General features: G+C 40.3%; 1 protein-coding gene across 1 annotated transcript in view; it reads right to left on the reverse strand.

Annotated features, from left to right (window-relative positions):
- Positions 1–801: 801 nt before the first annotated feature.
- The window catches only part of GPC6 (glypican 6), a 712,773-nt gene continuing 691,084 nt past the window's right edge, over positions 802–22,490 (reverse strand). Inside the window, exons 8-10 of the mRNA XM_005516797.2 lie at positions 10,715–10,851; positions 1,711–1,886; positions 802–1,275 (exon numbers count right to left, since the gene is read on the reverse strand). Coding sequence (XP_005516854.2) covers positions 1,073–1,275; positions 1,711–1,886; positions 10,715–10,851 — 516 coding nt within the window. The 3' untranslated portion in view covers positions 802–1,072. The remainder of the gene's footprint in view (positions 1,276–1,710; positions 1,887–10,714; positions 10,852–22,490) is intronic.

Genomic DNA, 22,490 nt, shown 5'->3' on the forward strand with positions numbered 1-22,490 from the left:
ATGTAGTTAGGTGTGAAACACTATTGATCTGGTTGCTGTTAGTCTATTAGACAATTGCTGTCTTGGTAGGGTAATGGACATAGAACAAAAAGTTCTAATTGATGTCAGAACAGTAACAAAAGAAAAAGGATTACATCACAAGAGATTATTTTCCGTCTGAGCCCGTGAGGGGTCAAGAGCGTTGTTTAACATTGCCATCATGGCTGGTGAGCTCACAGTGGTGAGCTAACTGGAAAACTGTGACAATTCTAGAACATGGATAAATCCTAAAAGAAACTAGGTGAAATCGTGCTACTACTCATATTTTACTGGGCATTAAGATTCAAATCCTAAGCAACTGTAACATGACATTCTGAAGCTAGTGGAGCTACTACCATACTAAAAGATAAACTTATTTTTCAGCTTCTCTACCTTCATACCAATCTGATGTGGTTGTCAGATGGAGTGCAAGACATTCACTGCTGAGACATATGTTTTTAGTGTTGGGGAAAAAAAATCCAGCCTTCCTCCCTACAACAGTGATCATTCTGATGACCTGAATCATCCTACAGAAGTTTCTAAAGGAAACCTGGCTGTCAGTGAAGAACGGTTGCATTTTTTTTTTTGTTCCTTTCTTGTCCTTTTTTTTTTGTTTTGTTTTGTTTTGTTTTGTTTTGTTGATATTCTGTTGAAATGCAGCAGCCTTGAGTCAGGCTTGATTCAGAAAGAAAACTTTCTTGGTTTCTTCCCCTGTCTTTTTTCTCACTGGGGAAAAACACATACTGTAAGATCCTTTTTCCCTTTTGCAGCATAAAAGGAAATGAAGCTCAGAAAGTTTCCTGTAATAAAGGATTGAGAAAGAATTCTCTCAAGATTGGATATTGTCTTCAGAGATATCTGAAAAAGCAGGAAGAAGTTCAGTCTGGCACCTGGTACTCTTTGGGAAAACTAAAATGGGAAGCAGATTGCAATACTGCTGTCTCGTAGAAAACTGCAAGTGTTTGTGGCATGGTCCATTGTCCAAGAGTATAAGAAAAGAAGAAAGTTGGCTGTTTCTGTAGCTAAAACACAGTTTCTCTGACTAGATCCAGGATTATCTCCACTGTCTCTGCAGTACAAGGCTGAGGAGGATGATGAGCAATGTCTGCAGTGACCAGCCAGGCTGTGTGGCTGAAGCCTCCACCTCCCTCCTGTCGGAGTCGACAGGCGGTGCTTCGGTGGTGACAAAATCAAACTCGGTGGGACAGATGTCGTCTGTGCAGCCACTTCCACTGCCTGAGCCGCTGGTTTCGTCACCTGGCACAAAGGAGGGAGGGAAACAGCGTGAGTGCTATAGGTTACAGCTTTCATCCCTTTTCTCCCTTCCACCTGGCACCCCAGGGGGGATGAACACATTGGGAATGAGGAAGTGTTGGTGGTGCTAAATTTCATTCAGTAAAGCTTCCAAATGAAACCCACTGTGACTTAATTAGGTGATTAAATGCTCTTCTGAAAAAGGATCAGACTGCTGGCATTATGGAAAGCCTTCAGTGTCTGGATGCATTAAACATGAAGATAAGGAAGAGAAGCAAGAGAAACAATTATATAACTGGAATTTCATGGAATAGAAAAAGACTTTTTATGTTGTCAGCAGCGCAGAGCATAAAGACCACAGAAAGTCATTGCAACAGAGCCAATTTATAAATGTGTTCCAAAATTACAGTTATGTAATGACAGTTAATGGTTTCTTACTTGTATCCTGGAAGTTGACATCATTCCCATTGTAAGCGTTCTTCAGTTTGTTAGTCATGACACGTAAGGCCATGATTTGTTGTCGAATAAAGGTGTCTGGCCTTGTGATGTCCACGTCTACTTCTGGATTGTTGATCTGGTTGGTCAAGCCATCGTTCATAATCTCAGGCAAGTATCTATACAGCAGAATGAAAGATTAGTTTGAGATGCAGTAATTCCAGAAATAAAACACTGTGCAGGAAATGATGTGCTAAGAAATTCAATGTGCAGTTCTTAAACAGATCTATTAAAACTGTTTTAAAAATATAGTTTTAAATTTTACTGACTCCAAAGGATCTGTTTAGTAGCACAGCTGCATGGGGAGCAGAAAGGATTTAAGTTTTTCAACCTCCTAACTCTCCATATACTCCCCAGCAAGAGCAATGACTGTGTGAACTATGGAAAAGGTTCGCAAGCCAGCAGTAAGTCACCACATATTCATATCCTCTGCTGACATGAATGGCTGCACACTAAATTAAGCATCTAACAGTGCATTCTGCTGTTTTTATTTTTTTCTGCTTAAAAAATATGAAGTCCTTTGTTGTACATAGCATATTTGTTGTTCTGAGACAGTTTAGAAGCCTACCTTGAGGCGTTATGGCTTTCCTAGTTTAAAAGTACGCTTAATTTTCTTCTCCAATTCTTCCTTGCATCTCCTTTTTAGACCACATCTATGAACAACATCTCCAGGCTATATGACATCTAGGCCCATAAAAAGCATTATAATTTTACCAGACTCCTGTACACTCTTTGATTTGGTCATGATTCCTTTAAACCAGGCTATGCTTACATGTCTCATGTACTTTGTGCATAACATTTAAGGTATGGCATTTCCTATCCATCCACAAATCTAAAACTTTTATTCAGTCTCTTACCTTATAATTTCTTGATTACTGCAGCATTCCTTTCTCTGACCTTGAGTAATTTAGTCTTAGGCTGCTCACAGGCAGCAAGTGTGCTTTTGCACATCTTTCCCCCACAAAAAGCAGCCTCCAATCATCCTGCAGCAAAAATCTCCATTACCCTTTGTTAAAGATGCACTCTTTGTCCCCTGCTGCTCTTTGTCCTTAGGAAGCTCTTTTTGTAGGAATTTGTAAAGCAACATTTTTTCCTGCTTTGAATTTCTGTTAAAAATTATCTGTGCATTTTACAGCTGCCAGGCTGAAAAAGGGTTGACGTTATTTCCCTGTGCTGGCATGGCACCCTGAGAAAATAGTGTATCGCAGCTTCCCTCTTCTCTCTTGTCTGTCTTACTATCTTTGTCCCATATTTAGGCTGCAGGCGATTTGGTGCAGATCTACCCTTTGTTTATGTTCTTTATATGATCTATTTTGTAATTAGTTTGCATACCAGGCTGTCCTACTAATGTTTGTGGGACTCCTTGTGTGCATATGTGCTCAGACAATAAGTAATGATAGCACAGTCTAGCCTACTAATGACAAACTTCCATGATGCCTGGTACCAAATACACTTTGAGAGTATTTCACGTCACTCTCACTTGTATGTGCCAAATTCTCTACCAGCACTGAAGTTTGGTGTTGATGACAGTATTCTTCTTATTGGTCTGGGAAAATGAATATTGCTGAAAAATAAGTGTGAAAGCAAGGGACATGAAAGGACTTTCTCTGTTGATGGTGAAGGGAAAATAAGCTCTGCATTGCTTCTGGAGGTTCACAAGATGACAGATGCTTTGCTGCACCAAGGAAGGACTTAGTCTCAGTGTAATGGGTCCTCACTTTGCAAGATGAGACTCATTTTCCAGCAGTGGCCTTTGAAGGCTTACATGAGAATAATCCTGGGGGTATGTGAACACCTAAGAACCAAACATGACTGCCAAAACACCCAGCCTCAAGCTGCATGTCCTGTTGTTTCATTAGTACCATGATGAGAAATAACATTGCTGTGGGGATCCCATCCAGACTCCGGCAGTCAGATTTACTGTAGTGAGAACACAGAGCTACCTCCCCCAGTATGGAAGACTGCAGACCATGGTGTTATGAATCACTAAAGACAGAACAGGAAATAATTCTGCAGAGCTGCCTAGAGGCAGTAGGATGGAGACCTTGGCAGGCAGGGATGCTCTGGACTGCAAAAGAACAGCATCTCCATCTGTCACACGTCTCTACAAATGAAAGGGCTGCTGTAGATAAATTACTCAGCCTAGTAGTAAATCAGAGATTTCAAGGTGCAGTTGATTAAAAACGAGAATGTTAGAATTGAACTACTGGCTCAGAGAGGATGACTGTCTTGCTCCACATCCTGTCCATGACGATGGCCGTAGCTGTTAGTAGCTACAAGTTATCTGAAATTGCTAAATATTTATGTGGATTGCTTTCCTTGTTTATGAAGGGTTAGCAGCTCTTTATTGCCAGCTGTCCATGAGAAGCTAAGGATAGCTCTGAAGGGCAGCTCACTGGCTTGCTTTGACTGATATTTGTTTGACTTCATTTTGTCTTACCATCAATAATAAAAGAAGAATGTACTGACTTAACGCATTTAAAGAGCACTCTGGTGTGTGAACCTCCATGAAGGTTTGTATTTTGCACTGTGACTAGCGTGCATCTGATGTCCTTCCCAGCAGATGGGGCAGCCCATTCAGTTATTTTGTCAAACTGTCACACACCCTGCTTTATCTGCCCAGGATCTGGTGATCCCCAAAGCATTCCAGGAAAGCGTACCTCACTTAGGTGTGTAAGGGACAAATACTTGATGTAGGTCACAAGAAACCCATGGCCTTAACACTGCCTAACAGTTAGCGGGATACTTAAATTCCCTTGACATTTAGGACATAATAGCAAAAGAATTAGAAAGGCTGAAAATTAATCTTTAGGTTTACACACATACCCAATCTTGTATGTTCAAATGGAAATGTCTGTGCATAGGCAGAGTCCCACTCCCACCAGATCCAGTCACAGCTAGTCAGGAGTTTATTCATCAATGGAGCAGGGACAGCTGTTAGAGTCCCATGTGCCTTTGGCCAAATGACTAGTTCATTATGTTTCATCTGCTGGGATTTCCTTGCATAAACATAGACAGCTGGTGCCATTTGAATGCTCTTAGTTATTCCTCCTCTTCTTGTCACTAGCTCTGAAAGGTGAGCTCTGAAAGGTGAGGCTTTCTGGATCATATCTGCAGGCTTGAAGGGGAGGTCCTGGACATCTGGGACATCTAAAGTTATAGTGTGTGCCTTTCTTTAGGCAGCTGAATTGAGTCTTGAATGCCACTTTAGCCACTGTAGGCTGTTTGGTGTCATGCTGCCACTCCAGTAGGGTTGAATATCCTGGAGATGTTCAAGGGTCTAATTTCCCAGTTCCATTAAGATGTCCTGACTACTTAGACCATCTTACATAGCTGTAGGTAAGAGTGTTCAGGCAGTGGACAACTGCCTCTGAGTAGGCTGACGGTATTGGGGCTCTTTTCAGGTACCTTAACATTGGTGCTTTTAAAAATACTCAAGCAGTTTTAGCCCAGGCTCTGGTTCAGAGGGGAGACAGTGTCCTGCGTCACACTCATCTCAGATGGCCCAGAGAGTCTCCAATGATAGTACAACTGCATGGGCAACACACTCCTTGTCACCACATATTTAAGTATCTGAATTTACATGTTTGAATGTGTAGCTGGATTCTGCCCTTGTTACTGAAGCAGTTCACCTGCTTCTTTGCTGGGGGGAGGGAGGGGGGAAGTCAGGTAAGTCTATATTGAATGAAATATCTTTGAATAGTTTTCATTTCTTTAAAGGACAGATGCAGATATGGGAACATGCAGCCCAAGGTGTTTCGTGAGTAACTCGGAGAGGCAGCCCAACACCTGTTGTGACAAAAGCATTTTGATGTGTGTGGGGTAGGGTTAAGTCACACTGAATAGGAAGCCATGTCTTGGGACCATGATTTGACAGAAGATTTGTTGCTGGCTGAGCAAAGTTGTTGAACACAGCTGCTTTTGCTGCAGTTCCACAAGTTGAGACACCCTTGTGAATTTTAAGTTTTGCTGCTGCTTCTGCTCTCTTTAATGATCTCTTTGTAGGCCTGGCCATTACAAGAACTGTATGCCCATCATAAATGAAAAGAAGTGCCAACCTGTATCAGTGTCTGTTCTTTGCATCCTCGTAGCAAAGGAAAAAAAAAAAAAAAAAGAGAAGCAAGCTTTCTTAGCCCTCTGAGTATAGAGAAGCTGAACAATACTATTCGTTTTCTGGTGTTTGCTTCTTGCTCAGCTATGTCAGGATTTTAGTGTAATTTACATTGTTTTCTAAAATATTAATGCTTTCTGTTCCTCTTAGCCTTTCCACAGTTCTTGCTTGTCTCAGCAGACACAGCAAAGATGTTTTTTGGCACATAATAGCCAAGTACCACAAAGCCTATTTAAAACCACTTCTCTTTTCCCCCTCACAATTTTTTTTTTTTTTAATAAACCATTAATGTTCCATGGTGTCTGCTTCCTTTTCAAATCTAAAAATGATTGATGAATTTTTCAGTTAATATATATAAAGCCTGTAGATTTGACACCTCCCCCCCCCAAAAAAAAAAAAACAAACCAAAAACAAAAGGAAGAATCTTCTGATTTTTAAAAAGAATCTGTCTTAAAGGACAACTTTCCCCATATTTTGCTGCCACAGCAACTGCTTACAGTACAACTGGGGCATGCCACCTAGGCAGTACTGGAGTTATTCCAGGTGCACAGAATTGTAGGCAACAGAGTACAAAATACAGCACAGGCTTACTCAGGCTGGGCTGGGTTTAGACAGTCACATCTGGTCCAGAAAGATAAGTGCAGTGGAAAATTGGCTTGTTTGGCTAACTAGTTCACCTCATCTGATTCTGTTTGCTCAGGAGGTAATCCCCATAGGATATTTTCAGTTTGGTTTTTTTCCTCCATCTTGGAGAAAAGCTTGAGGAGACAGAAGGAGAGGGAGAAAATGCCTCTCTGCCAGTTTGTTGGAAGATATAAAAATAAACTAGAGCCATCAATTAAGAATAGGCAGTTTTCACACTTACTGAGAAGTGGTTTATTCTCACTTTCACTAGTGGTGCTAAACAGTTATCTGTGCCTACCTCCAGCTAAAGGACACTCAACTCATTGTCACTGCAAGCTTTGCTGGACAGCAGTGAGAAGCTTTGAGGGCAAGCACTGATCTGGTGAGTCTTTCTTCCCACCTGAATTTTACCAGTAATTAAAAGCTCTCTGCCACAGAAGTAGATATTCCCGTATGTGTGGCAGGAGAAGAAATGTCAGGACAGCTGAGAATCTACCCTGTGTTTGCTTTGGTGACATACCTTGTAGTTTTGAGCTAGATATTGAAAATTATAGTGTTGATTTTTTCTTTTATTCCTTACCTTTCTCTATATTTTTCTGTTTGTTATATTTTTCTGTCTCATATATCATTCTATTTCTTCTTCTGTTTGGAGGAGTGGTAGGTTCCTTGTGGAAAGGAATGCAGGTCTCATCTGTTCCATGGATTACAGCTTTTCAGAGCTAAGACATATTAAGGGCTACAGTCCTGGTGAGCATGAGCACCAGTGCATGAGCACAATCTCTCAGATGCTTTGGTTGGAATGAGCTGGCTCAGTTGGCTGGAGTAATTCAAGGTTATTCTCCTGAACATCAGAGGGTTCCAGATTTGGTTGCTATTCTTACTTCAGTAAAAGTTATATATTCAAGGACTAATACCTTGGACTTGGTTTAAGTCCTAAAGACTGATTTTTCATCATTCTTGGGAAAATTCCCTAATTTCTGAAGAATACCTATTGGTGAAGATGCCATCAGCTCTTGTTAAGAATTTAATTGCATGTAGGGAGGGAGGTAAATTTTCAAAGTTTGATCTTAATGTTGTTTTTTAGATCCTAAATAGCTTTCAGAAATCTGTCTCTGCACATCTGGCAGAAGATGTTAATTCTTTAAACATCAAATTATGTTCATGTTCTTCTGTGAATACAAATGGAGAAATCCTGCTGGGCATCTCTCTAAAAGGCACTTTGTCTGAAGTAGCTATTATTATTATTATCTTTGATATGGATTTTTCAAAAAAAGAGATTCACCCATCTAATAAATATTTTCCCATTTCCACAGCACTTGGTTTCTACGTGATGTGACCCGATTAAAACTGTTTTTCGTACAGGATCAGCAATGAGCCAAGTGCACCCTTCCAGAACACCAAATGGATGACTCCTTTACCCCATGATTACTTGTGAATTGGCGACCTTCAGTTGGCGACCTGGTGTCACTGTAAATTAATCATGGCAGCAAAGTGATATTTAGGGAGTGTAATAACCACAAATGACCTTGGTGTAATGCCTCTCTCAGGAGAAAGCCAAGCTCTCATTCTCTGTGATCTCAGGTTTGTAATTCTTTTCCACTGTAAAAGCAGCATCAAAAGGTGATGTGTAAAGTGAAACATAAGGCATAATGTCTATCTGGCAATTCAAAGTTTCTAATTCTTTGTTCCAAAACAGGATGTGATAAAAACCCCAGCAATAATTTCCTTTCCCCATGGTAGCCAACACCATGTTGTCTTCTTCCTTACAGTGTTAATGCCTAGGTGGATGCATTTCCTTTTTTTTGTATCACAGGCTTTTGTTATATTCTCTGGAATTCAACATGCAACTCTTCATATAGCACAGTGGTGCTTATGTCAGCTGACACAGTGAGCACAGATACAAATATATATATATGAATACTGCCAGATTTTGCTATGCTCATTCTTGTGAGCTAGTATTTGATATCAGATACTAATGAGTCTGATCAAGGAAACCTTTAATTTTTTTATGCTGCAGTAAAAGTCTTTGTCCACTAGCCAAGAGGTGATTTTGCATTTAGAGCTAGTTATTGTCAATATTGTTTTTCATACTATTTCATGTACAGCCATGACATTCTGTGGTGTTTCTCTGATTTATTATTATTGCCTCCACCTGAAGCATTTATTGAATTCTGTTGCTAAGACTATGACTATACATTTCCTTTGTGAATGGATATTAAACAGAAACTGGGCAGAGGAGCAGTGCCTGGACCTGCTGAAATCATATCTTCAGGTGATATTTTGAAGCTGTCACTCTACATCCAGTGAAATGTCTGTGTTCAATTACCAAGGAGATTATTAACAGAGGACTTCTCTTCTCTCTCCAGAACATTAATCTCAGAAGGCATCAGGAAAAAACCCAGGTTTCTCATAAGATAAATTCTGCAAAAGAAGGGTAAAAAACTGTATGCATAAAATGTACTTCCTTATCTGCCAACAAATGTGGAAGTTGTGCCAAACCCTTCAGTGCAGAAGAGAGCTGCCAAGTATTTCCCAGATGTGGTACACATACTAGTGCTGGCCATGGAAACCAGGAGGTATAGATAGATATTAAGGGATTTGACTGCTCTTTTGTAGAAAGAGTAGCATATATCTCATATATCTGGTGCATGCATCCTGATGTGGCTCATGGCATTTAGCTGGGATACCTTGAAACTCTGCTAAACTGCTGGGAGTGCACTGGCCTGGGCTCATGTCTTTCAGAGCTCAATAACAAGAAAGGATAAAATAGAGAAAGAGAAAGCACACGTTTTTATTTCTCCCTTCACACTGTTTCTTTATGATGAAACCTGTAATAGCCAGATGCTCCTCCTAGTATTCTCTGAATCCCCAGGGGCTTTCTATGGATCTGGGACTGCAGCTAAGCAGTGGCTCATGCTTTTGGACAGGTTTGTTCACATGCATCCAAAAATGGATTCAAGGGGCTTGCAGTATGCCAAACAGCCCCCTCCTCTTGTTTGTAAAATGAATTCCCTTGAAGGTTATGTAGTAAGGCTAGGAAAAAATGATGTGCATTCAGTGTGAAACATCCCCCTGTAAACTGTGTTCCTTATCAAAATGATCAGATGATGAGATGGTGAGGTGGGTGCAATCTATTTATGCATCTGTCCATCCATATATCCATGTAAAATGGCACTCAGTATGTTTCTAATTTTTTTCCTATGTTGTTTTATTTTCATTGTTTTTATATTTTACATGCTTGTCTCACTTCTTTTTTCCTATTTGTTTGTTTGATTGATTGGTTGTTTTTTCTTTTTGGCTCATTTTTATGTTCTGTCTTCACATGTATCTTCAGGTAAAAGGAAAATAAAGATTCCAGTCCCTGAGTGCCAGAAAGTGTCACTTCCCTTGAGATTCAGCTGTCACTAGACACTCAAATCTCTCCTCTCCTCATGTCTTCCCAAAAGCACAGGATACTGCTGAGCACCTGAAACCGTGCCCCTGGCATGGTCCCTGAGCCAATTCCTCCCCCTCTCAGCAGGGATAATCAGATCCTCTCCTCTGTCAGCTGGTGAATCCACACTGGGACTTTTGGAGACACCTGCTCATCTGCTGGCTCCTGCTCTGCCGCAGCCAGAGCCAAGTAAACTTCAAAATTAAAACTCACAGAAAATTCATCGCAAACAAGGGCAGACAACCACAGTTATCTCTGACGAAGTAACATAAGGTCAAATCTTCTACACAAGATAAGTAGGAGTGCTACATTTATTCTCTGGTGGTTATTATTCATTCCCCCCCCTCCAAAGGAAATAGCCCTAAGCTTTGCCAGCCAATAGCAAGTCGAGTTAAAATTCCCATCTCTGTTTCATCCCAGTATGATATCCCAAGAGTGTAATTGCATCACAAGATGCCAGTCCCAACACAGGGATGCTAAATGGACCTAAAGAGCTCTTTGAAATCTCAGTATAAATTATCCTTCTGGAGCCAAAGCAGTGCACATTTTCTGCCTTCACATGCTGACACTCTGTGCACATTTACCCTGACTCACACTCTGGCTTTAATGGCACTTTGACAATAAGTAATCCTGGCAACAAGCTGCACATGGACAATGACTTGTTCTCCCCATTTCTGTTTCACCCTCACAAACAGTTTCATGAAATACCCCCAGTTTGATGATTGCTTCAGGCCAGATGGGGATTTGGAGCGGGTGGGGTGGAGAGGGGTCCACCTCACCTCGCCTTGGTGTGGCCATTCCAGCAGTCCTCCTCGACTGACGGACCGGCTGTCACTCGCTCGTCCTTGCAGATTGTGTAGGGCAATGTGGACCAGAACTTTTTAGAGAGCTTTAGCTTTTCTTTAATGTCTGTTACCTGATTAAGAGACAATGAGAGGGGAAACAGATTAAAAAACATCAGCCAAGCTAATTATAGTGTTAAACAATACATTGTTTAAGTTTGTAATGGTGATGATGGTGAAGGTTAAAAAAGCTAAAGGTGCTAAAACTTAATTTCTGGTGTTTAAAAACAAGACACCTAGAATTTGAGTTCAGGGCATACAAACAATCAAAGTCACATTTTTCCACAGGCAAGACATTAATAAAAGCATGTTGCATCTTGAGCTTCCTAGTCTCCATTTACCTAAGGTTTTATAAATATACACCTTTTTAAGAATTAATATGCTTCACAGTCTACTGAATGTGAATTCAGTTAAACAGTGTATATCAGATAAACCCACCAGCTTGGTCATGTCTTAGAAAAATATTATAGAGACAGCTACATGTGCAGGTTCTAAAAAAATGATGCAGTGCTGAGCTGATGTTGAACTGATTTAAGATACATGGGCTGAATACATTGCTGTACATTTGGATCTCAGTTACAGTGAGAAGTCATGCAGAGAATATATTCATCTTTGCTATTACGTGTAGATAAATATCTGTAGGTGAATACAAAATCTGCATGCAAGAAATGTTGTGACAGTATCGAAACAGTTTCTTTACCTTATAAATTCCTTGAACAATAATTTAATTTGGCATGATTCAGGCTGCAAGCAGGAGCAAACTGAATTTCCAGCAAATAAATGCTCTGACTAAAATTTTATCAGTTCTTGTTTTGTGTATGGTATACCAGAGTGGAGAAATCTACAAGAACAGATAGAAAAAACAACAGAGGACAGACTACAAAGGATGAATGCTGCCACTGTTGTTCTTATGGAAACAGATGCATTTCACATTAAGTTGTAATAGGATTTAGGGGAGCTTGTTGAATAGCTTTTAAAGGAAATCGCTAAGCTTTGTTCTTTAAAAAAAAACAGGAAATAAATGCTCTCCATTCTTCCATTCAGTTTTGAGATTGTCTTTTAGGTTGTTGAAGTACAATATTGTACTCGGCTATTTATCTCTTTTATCTTTTTTTTCTCAGGACATGATAGCTCTCCTTGCAAATGGTCTATGCTGCTTTGCCATGCTTAAACTCTGTGGAATGTCACTTTACAAGCCAGAAGATAGAAACAGCTGAGGATGTTATTTCAGAAGCACTGTTTGAATTTTCATCCACAAGAAATAAGAAAGAAATAAAAGAAATGAGAAGAGGACAATAGAAAAAATATAAGAAGAAGAAATAAGAAATAAGTAGGACAGTATTTTTCTGTATGGGATGTTGACAGTATTTCTTGCCATGATAGACACCTTATAAATCTCCTCCACACCCCTTGCCAAGCCCCAGGTACTTTGTTTTCACATGAGATATCAGTGGCATTTGCAAGCCTTTAAAGTCTCTATAGGGGAGCCCCGTCAAGCCAAAAAATCAATTCCAGTTTACAGCCTGTGAGCAAGGCTTTGGCAGAAGTGGAGACGATCTCAGGATGCCTGCCCTTTCTGATGTCCTTGGTCCATGGGACCAGGGCTTCTGGGGAGACAGCAATCCCTCTTCTTCCCTTTCTGCCCATGCTGAGGGTAAAAACCCCAAGGTATCTACTGGGACAGCTAACCAGCACAAGCAACATTGTTCATGGTGTGCAAATTCCTGCTAGGACACTGTGAGAATAGAGAAAGTCTATAGAAAGTGTAAGGAAGAAAGAATAGAGGGTGGAGGATCCATTAATGTAAGTTTGGTGAACATGAAAGTCAAAGGGATAGATTTTCTTATTATAGCTTGTGACTGGATAACTATTTACACAAATAATCTGATTAAAACTGGTGGTGAGTAATTAGCTTTCAGACCAATAACTTCATTGCTTGCTGGAAGTTATGTAAAGCTATCAAAACTCAGATGTTTAGACTTACATTCAGGTTTTGCCCATATTCAAATTAGAGCTGGTGTTTTAGGACTTGCAGACTTCTGTTTTCAACAAGTGATTCAACACCTATTGGAAAGTAATTTTCCTCCTACCCTTCTAAGGGCTGTAATTTGGAGTAGAAGCCTTTCATTTTCATAGAAGCCAGCAAAAGAATGGAGAGACTCTCATGCTGCACATGCTCTCCAGATACTCCCTGAAAATCAAAATGAGGACTCCCATTCCCCAGTCTCTTCTGAAGATATTAAACGGTGTTTGCGTACTGTATATTAGATAAAAAAAATCATTAAATTTCCTAACAGATTTTTTTTAAAATTCATGTTAAGGAAGTACACATGATAAAATAAGATGGTCTTACTTTATTCAGGATCATTGGTAAATGACAACTAATTAAATCTCAGAAGCGTCCTCCTGAGGTGTTATTCCTATTTTAGAGCCTGGAGGGCAGCAGACATTTGCATGACTCACAAAAGGCAGCAATAGTAAAAATGACTACAGCTTAGGGAAAGGTTACCATTTACAGCCTCTCAAGATGCCTTTGATTCAGGTGCATTTAAAATTTTTTTTATGTCTTCAGATATTTCCCTTCACAGCTATCTCCTACCTCACGCCTCCCTGTTGCATTTTTTCACCATGGAGATTTACACAGCCTGTGTGGACTTAGTCTCTGAAGTCTTGTCCCTTCCTGCTGTCTGACCAGACCTGCATTAATCCCCAGTTTTTAGCACTGGAGTTTGCACATCTGTCTAACTGGTTCTGCAAACCTCATCCTGAAACTTTCTGGAAGTGCAGTGTGGTGTCCGGTGGCTTTGCTAAAGGAATTCTGAGCACTGATGGAGCCACCTCATCTTTCAGGGAGCAGCCCGATGGCCACCTCTGTGAGATGAATGTTTGGGCAGGCAATGACTTTGGAGTACTTTTAATGTAACTTTAAATGCAGAATAGAATTAGGAGATGTAATGCCTGCCATGACATGTTAAACTTTTGCCTGTGGATTTCAGAGGCTTGAGTTCTAGGATCTTGTCAAGCATGACCACAGAAATTCTCTTATTAGTCCCCATGGTTACACATATTCCTCTGTACATTGTTTTGATCACCACCAGCATTTAAAAACTATGTAACAGATGTAGAGACCCTTGAAAATGAGACAAAACCCACTAAGGACTCAGTTAACATTGCTTGCTTGTGATTTATGAAGTCAGACTACTGTATTCCCTAGTGACCTGTGGCCTTGTAAATGATTCCTCAGTATTTCCTATTCTTTGAATTTAAGATTAACTTTCAAGCTTGGTTAGGCTTCTGTGGAAACATTTAAATATGAGACATATGCAGTTTTGATATTTTACATATTTTCTTTCCACTTGCTCTAGCAGAGATTTATGGGGATTAAGATGCCTGGATATCTTTGGCTGTAGCTAGCCTGATTTTCCCTAGTTATCTTCCTGACATAGCCGTGATATTATATTGAAATACCCTTTTTTCAGCTACTTTGAAGGTATGAAACTTGTTCTGAATCACAATATTTTCTCATAAGAAAAAAAGATACAGCAAGAACCACTCAAAGAGTTAAATTTTTAATCTATTGGGGACATAAAAAATGTATATTAAAATAGCCTTTTCTTGATCTATAACTGCTATAAGAAGAAAGGCATTTCGGTGTAAGAGAGAAAAGTTAAATATTTGCATAATTTTCAAAGAGAAACTCATATCCAGAGTTATGGGAATGGTATAGCTACACATCCTACATTGAAAAATACAGTTTATTTTGTATTTCTGCCACTGACTTCTTACGCAATCAAGTCAGTATGTAAGTCATGCAATTCCGCAGCAGAACTTGGAAGGGCACCCATGAGCTCAGTTCCAGGCCCACCAGCATGGGCTTAGTTATAAGCTAAATAAAGCTGACACTTATAAAATAAATAAAATAAAATAAAACTACTACACCCATGTTTCTGTCTTTACCCACCTTGCACGCCAAAATAATGAAGAGAGCTAAAATCAAACTTGTCACTTTACTAGGAATCAGATCCTAGCATTCCTTGCTTTATTTTGGGACATTTGGATAAAATGACAATTCAAAGTAAGTTTTGAATATGCCATGTAAAAATAGAAGTGTACTGAATACCAATTTCACAAGGCATGGAAGACTGCAGAAAGACCTTTGCTTCTGAAGCAGGCAGACAATTGCCAATGGAATCACTTTGGCTTAATTTCTGATGGAAGAATGCTTGCTTGGAAATGTGATAAAATGCACTCAGAAGCAATTGGGGAGAAAATACAAATTTTAAATGTGGAGTCCCTAAAATAATTTTAAAAAAATAAATTCTTTTTTTTTTTCTTTTTGTCCTGCTCTGCCAAATCCTCCCCTGTCAAGACCATCTCATATTCCTTCCAGATTTATCATCCCCAGCCATATGATTCCTACTTTCAAAGATAAAGGGCTATCAGAAGATGCTAAAATTGTGTTCAAAGACGGTGAAATGCACACAAACCTCATGTAGGTTCAATGCAATAAATAAAATAAAATAATATGGAGCCTTTATGTTAAGAAAAAATGTTTCCCATAGTCTCTGTTTCTTCTTTCTGATGTTATTGAATTGCATTTTTTTCTTGTTCATTCTGCAATTTGGAAAGATTTTCCTTTTGAAGTGAAAGCAGAATATTCAGCTTGCCTTCTGTCAACACCTTCTCCTTGTGGCTGCTCAGAGATGTCTTGATGCAAAGTCCATTGAGAATTAAGCCTTTATGACCTGGAAAAACGTACACATGTTTCTGGTTGTTCACCATAAGTTGCTTCTCTGGGGTACCGGGGTGCCTCCCCAGATGTTTTGCTGTGGTTTGTATGGGGCAGCAGAGACACTTGGCAGATGTTTCAAGTGGCTGCTTGTGATGGGGAGCTTGCAATTTCAGGGACTTCAGGCTGCATGTGTAAAGTGTATCCTGCCAGTGTGTCACAGGACAGCTAGAGCCAGCCAGTGGAAAGAGTCTGACATTTTGTCTCAGAGAACAGATGTGAAAACAGCCATTGTGAACCGTGTTGGTGCCTGTCATGTGGAGGCCCTATGGCTTGGTCTGGCTGGTGGGCCAGCCACAGCCAGGATCAACCTGAAAGCAACACCCTAAGTTCAGGGATATTGTTTTGCAGTTAGGGAGAGTTAAAGTTCATTTGCATTGGATCATGGGAGTTACTATGTTAATATTGGTTATTGGTTGCCATTCATAATGGGTTAGAATGTTTCTAGTAAGTTCAAAGCTAAATTGGAATCATCCTTCCTTCGCAGCCTCAGTGTGTGGCTGTATTCAGGAGCACTCGGTGTTAAGATTAAAGGACCCTCAGATTTTCCACCTAAGACCCATCACCTGCTCTTTTCTTCCATGCCAACCCACCACAATTGTTGCCTGTCCTCACAGGCGTGGGCTGCGCAATGCCGCACGTGCAGTTTTAGTCAGAGAATCCTTTACACTTTCATCCACAACAACATTTAACTAATGCCACTTCATGCTACATTATTTTCCAGTGAAAAATCAGACAAGTTTTTTGTTTGCCTGCTGCTTGCTTTGCCCTAGAAGTGTCTAAGACACCCAGCCACACACTCAGCACCCTTGCAGTCTTTATTAAAAATAATGTAGACCTTGTATAATAATGGGCAGCTGGATAATGGATTTGTGGATATGGTCCTCGAGCACCTGACCTGGCATGTGGAATTGTGAGAGGCATGCCCTTCACCATGGGCATGGCCAGGTAAGAAGAACAAACAGTTCACCACCTGATTTGTGTTCTGCTGTACCAGCAGAAAACTGTGCCAGGCTTTCATACATCGATTTATGTCCATTAGGGATTTAATCTGAAAGCATTCTAAGACTAACAGCCAACAATTTGTTTAAAAGGAGTAGGTTACCAAGCACAGATTTTATACTGCTTCTAACTAAGTTGTTATGTTTATATGTCTGCTACATGTGTGTCACAGTCAGGGCAAGAATCATGTCACAGTACAGGACAGCTGGGTATTTTAATTGTCACACAGTCTTCCTTGTAAAATGGGCTTAATGAAAAGCAGTTAACTAAGTTTTAGGGGCTGTCCCCCAAGAAAGATGTGTCTCCTGTGTGTCCTTTGTTACTTCTCTCATCTTCATATGGATATCTTGGAGGCACCAGACATTTATGTATAAGCGACTGAACTGGGCTCCCTCTACCCCATCTAGCTAAAAAGGATCTCTCTCAGAAGTTTTTTTTAAGGCACCTTTATTTTTCCACTGATTAGATGTAGGGAGCTTAGGCACACATTCTTGTTTAGAATGGCTCATTAAGTGCCCAAAATTTCAATGCACACTAGGTACCTCAGTGAGGGTGACCTGCTTCGATTATAAAACCAGCGAGGCAGAACTTTATTTGCTCTATATGGAATTTTTTTTTTTTTTTTCATACGTTATACATTTCCATACTTTCTCACAAAACATATTTAAATACTGCCAAGCAGTAGCCAAACCACCATGAACTTGACGGCGGATTGTTTTCAGCTTTTTGAAAAGTGAGGCGGGTGCCACATGGACTCAGCAGGATTTGAGCATCGCGTTGCCCCAGCTGCCAAGGAGCACCCTGGATTTGGGGGGCCCTCGAGATGGCAGTGTTGCTCAGTCTTTAGCTGCTGCCAGCCCCTCTCAGCACACCCGCTGTGCTTCCCAGAGAATAAGGCTGTAGATTGTTCCGCTGAATATAAAACTGACAACCCTGTTATTTTAAACTCGAAAGTGACAGGCTGTTATTTTAATGAGGTCTGCCAGTGCCAAGGTTAACCAAAGCTTTATTTTCCCTACAAAACATTAAGGTTGCGGTTCTAAAAAGGGGGCTGTGAAATTTTATGGTTATTGATACTTTCTCAGGGCAGAGAAGTTCTGAGAATTTCACCCAGGTCTTCTTGCTCAACAAATGCTTTTTGGTTTTCCACTCTTTTTTTTTGTTTTTTTTGTTTTCCCCTGGCTTTGTGACTTTAAGTGGTCTGGAGCTTTACCAATGCCTGCCTGCTCATGATTCATGTTTCTGAATCTGCAGAAAAGAAGATGACAACTCTTCTGATCAAGAACTTAGGCAGAATCCCAGTTATAAAACACAAATGAGCACCTGAGTAATTTGTGAAATAAAACAAATGAACGAGGTGACTTTACAAAGGAAGACTTTTCTCATCACAGTATTTCAAAGTAAAATGAAAGGATTTTTTGCTGTCATCGTGTCTGAGAGCTATCACCTTTTGGACAAGAAAAAAGTTAAGGCTTTTAATAAAAGTAAAGAATGGCTATTAACATTACTGAATACGTAGGTTCAGAGAGTTAGGGTGCATTCGGCTTCCACACCAATACTCCTACACTTATGTATCTACATTCACATCACAACCCCAGAAACCCAACACTGACTCACTTAAGTTTCTAGTGCCATTTGAGACACCTGCAGCGATCTGGGCAAGTCTCCTGTAATTTGTGATTTATATGTGACCACCCAGGGTGCCCTCTTGGATGACCTAGCTGAATTGTGTTTCATTGAGCTTTGACCTGAAGCAGTCATTTTAAAACAATCCAGGTTGCCTACTGCATGTTTTTCAGGAAAATAATTTGCAGGTCTGCATGAGGGCTGACATGACCTCGCAGAAGGCTCCTTGCCGTCTGTGGCCTGGAAATGCTGGTGTCACGTCAGGTGTTTGCTGGCTCCAGGGGCAGGTGCCATTGCTCCTGTAGGGGCTGGACAGTCACTGCTCAGAGCTGACAGCCTTGTGCTCTAAAAGAGTGCAAGTAAATCAGGCATGTGCCTTTGGCATTGTTCCTTTTCTGTGTCTTAACCCTCACCTGGAGATCCTGCCTTCAGCAGTCTCCACAGCCCTGCAGAGAGCACAATGTTGCCTCACATCATCAAATGGACCTTTCTTTTTTAATAAAAACACTGACATTTTTGCTTACAGGCAGGTAGAGCCTGACACGAAACTCCTCCCACATTCAACATTCATTTTGGCTGATGACAGACGAAGGGCAGAAGTCTGTCCAGTGGTGGAGCAACCTGGCCTAAATGTCCTTTCCATAAATGTGTCCTCCTTTCCATAAATGTGTCCATTTATACTCTACACTTGGACCCTCAGTACATGAAAACATTGCTTTTGGAAGGTAGATGGTACTGGAAACATCAGTGCCCTGAAATGGAAATCTGTAGGACCTGAAGCAGCTTTCCCCTTCCCTGCAATACCTAGGAGCAGTGCTAAAAGGCTGGTCTACAAATCTGATTCAAACAAATCCAAAGCACTCGGAGGAATCAGCTTTTTATTGCAGATAAGTATAAAAGTAGGAACAGAAATAGGCTGGAATCTTAAAGATAAAATGCCAGAGGCTTTTCTGTGTCAAGGCTAAGCTGTTAAGCACTGATTCTTTCTGAACAGTCCTTCATCTCTCCAAGCAAAAATGTTAATAGCTAATGTAAACAATTACTAATAGATTATTTCAAGCTTATATAGCCTTTCATTTGTCCTGGAAATGTTCATCTGGTACCCGTGGTGAAGGGGCTGTTTCTTCTCTTAAAAATCAAGGGTTTTGCATGTGTTACAGCAGAAAAATAGCTGAAGCCTCCTGAGAGCTGTGAGAAGTGTACAATTTCAAAGGGCAGCAAGAGGCTGGGATATGTCCTTTCATAACAGAGCAATGATAATTGTACTTCACACTTGAAGTAGCCTTATACTTCACTTCTTCTAGTAGTTAGTTCTTGACACAGCTCCTTTGCTTTCCAAACTGAAGATGCTCTCAGTGGACTCTCAATGATTCAAAGCCGAGCTTTTCAGCTCTTCTTATCCCAAGGGATTCCCAGGTCCAACACACTCAGCCTGAGGGAGAGCAGCTGCAGAGAGCAAGGCATTGGAATGGTAGAGCACTCTTCTCCACATCATAATCTAGGTTAATAATGTTCCCATTATTAATATTCTATGGGAACACCCCAAACTTGCAGCCGTACCATGCAAACTCCTGCTAGTTCTAATACCACCATTTATTCCATCCAAAAGTAATGCCTGCTAGATTTCCTTCCCCTAACCTAATGGCTGCCAGTCAATCTCTTCTGGAGCTGGAGCTTGGTTTCAATGACCTGGGTATTTTCTTTCTGGATTATTTTCATCCAAATACATAAAAATCTGCATTATTTCAAGTGGTGAAAAATTTAAAAGTCAGCATAGAGGCTTTGTGACATTGCATGTACTCATTGTAGTGATGTGTAGTTTTGAATTTTTTTTTTTGTCAAATTTTCTTTCCAGAGATGTCTCTCCAAGGAAGATGACACAATTTCATTTTCAGAGTGGTTTCAGAGATGAGAAACTTTTCAAGAAATTAAATCACATGCAAATATAAATTGTTAAAACATCTAAGTGAAAATCACAAAATATTGCGAATGAAAAAGGTAACGTTTTCAGAGACACAAAGTTATGTAAAAAGATATTTCTGGCAGGGCGAGTAGGCTCAGCAGGGAAAGTGCTTATCAGGAAAACAATCGGAGTCAGAGAGAGCCTTGTAGTGTCAATCTGCTATGTCAATATACTAATGGCTTTTGTTGCCTTCCTACTGAGCAGGGGAGCTGAGGTGGAGTTGCACTCTTGTTCTTTCACGATAGGGTTAAGTACCCCAATTACTGGATCCTCACAGAACAGCTGCACACAGCTTCCTCAGGGCTGCCAGAGACACAGACAGATGCAGACAGGAGATGCAGAGGTTGGGTGTGGGTCCAGCTACTGCTGGTGTTCAAGAATCACTCTAGAAGAGGGATGGAATATAAGGCCAGATTGAAGTTTAGCAAAGTAATGGGGTGTTCTCATAAGATTTTATCCTAAAGCAGCAACAAATCTAATGAGACTAATAGATTCTCTGTTTTTTGCCATGGCCGAGTGGAAAGTCAGGAATTTAGATATTCTTTCAAAATTGGTGCTCAATCTAATCCTGAATCAGGAAATAAACCCTTTCTTTGGTTCTCTTTGAAGTAGTTATGTGTATCTGGAGTCCTCAGTCTGAGCCCTGTGACTTGGTGAGCAATATTAATTCAAGGTGCACAGCTCACCTCTGCCATAAATTCAATATACTGCAAAACCATTTGTGAAATCTAATCTGGACAATTCAAAGAGCAAACACTGATGGATAAGAATGAGCACAGTTTCCAGCACTTGAAGCATACTGGGTGAATTTGAATGAGCTTTCCCAAAGAGTTTTTATTCCAGATAGAAAAATGAAGAGAAGAAAGGAATACCCCATATAGATGAAAAATAATCATATATGTCATGGGGTAGCTTTACCTTTAAGGCGGTTTTGAGAGCTAAGGAAGTTGGAGCTGCTGGTGGCTGATGGGAGTTTTTTCTCCTGACCAATTATCGGTCATTTTTAAAATTGACAGCAGTTTCGACCATTAAAAAGTGAATTCAACCTGTGAACACCCCCTTAAGAAGTACAGTCAGAGCTCTCTTGTGCTCTTTGGTTTCCGGCTTTTGAGAAGGTAACAAGGCTCTGTGGTAGCCTCTTTCACTCCCCCCCCTCCCTCTCCCTTGGCCGGACAAGGCCGCAGAGGACGAGAGGGAAGGGGTGGGGGAGGAAAGGAAAGCAGAGCTGGCAGCCTGGTTTGGTTTTCAGTTTCTGCTGCTGGACTGAAACCTGACACCATGAACTCTTGCAGCTTTTCTAAAGCTTTTAATTCTTTTACTACCTGGATAAACGTACAGATTACTCCTTTTTCTCAAAAAGATACGGAAAGAGAGAGACAATCAACATGAAGAAGACATCATAAAACCACCAAAAACAGTGAAGAAAAGAGTTAAGTTTTAAATAAGAGAGAGAGAATAAGGAGATGCTCTACAGCTGAAATATCTTTCTGTTAAAGCTATGGAGATGGATAATAGTAGTTTAAAAAAGACTCCTTTAATTCATAACAGAGTATTGGGAGGAATAGAGTGTTCAAAGTGTGGACTTTTGAGAAGAGAGAGAGTACTTGTGATACTGTGAGTTGCTGGAACTGGGTAGAGTGAAGATTTTGAAGCCTTGGGGGCAAAGAGAAAACTGCTTTCCAGGAAAGCTCACAGAAACTGATGAAGAAGACTTTTGCCTTTGAATAACTCATGGTCCATACACACCTCAGAGTGAGGTGAAATGGGAGGAGAAAATCTGATGACAGATTTCCGGGCAGCTGACATCAGAACCATAGAAACTATAACAGAAATAGTTTCCTTGTGAAAAACTCCGTAGGTTAGCAGAAGGAGACTTCTGTTTCTCTACAAAGACTGATGAAAAGACTGTAGTAAGAATTTGAGACTGTTTTTGACCACCAAAGTTCTAAAGTTTTTTATCTCTATGTTGTCATGTGTACAAAGAAATGGTCAAGTGATGGGAGATAAAAGGGTTTTCTAGAAGTTTATTCTGGTGTTCTTATTCTTGTAGTTTGTTAATAAACTGTCTTTATTCCTTTTAAGTTTTGAGCCTGTTTTGCTCTTGCTCTAATCCATATCTCACAGCAAGAAATAAGTAATTTTTTTAGTTACTGGTTTAAAACCACGACAATATACCATGCAAATTACTTGAAATCAGAGTCACTGGGTAAATAAAGCATTCCCCTACATTTCTAGTACCTTCCTTACAATGAAAACTCTGTTTTCCCTTCTTGAATGCTGCATCAGGTAAAAAGTCTCCCCACTTCTCCGAACACGTCTACCTAACAGTAGTG

Source organism: Pseudopodoces humilis, chromosome 2 (assembly GCF_049639895.1).
Source record: "Pseudopodoces humilis isolate 2021_Gansu_Grassland_sample_001 chromosome 2, ASM4963989v1, whole genome shotgun sequence".
Lineage (NCBI taxonomy): Eukaryota > Metazoa > Chordata > Aves > Passeriformes > Paridae > Pseudopodoces > Pseudopodoces humilis.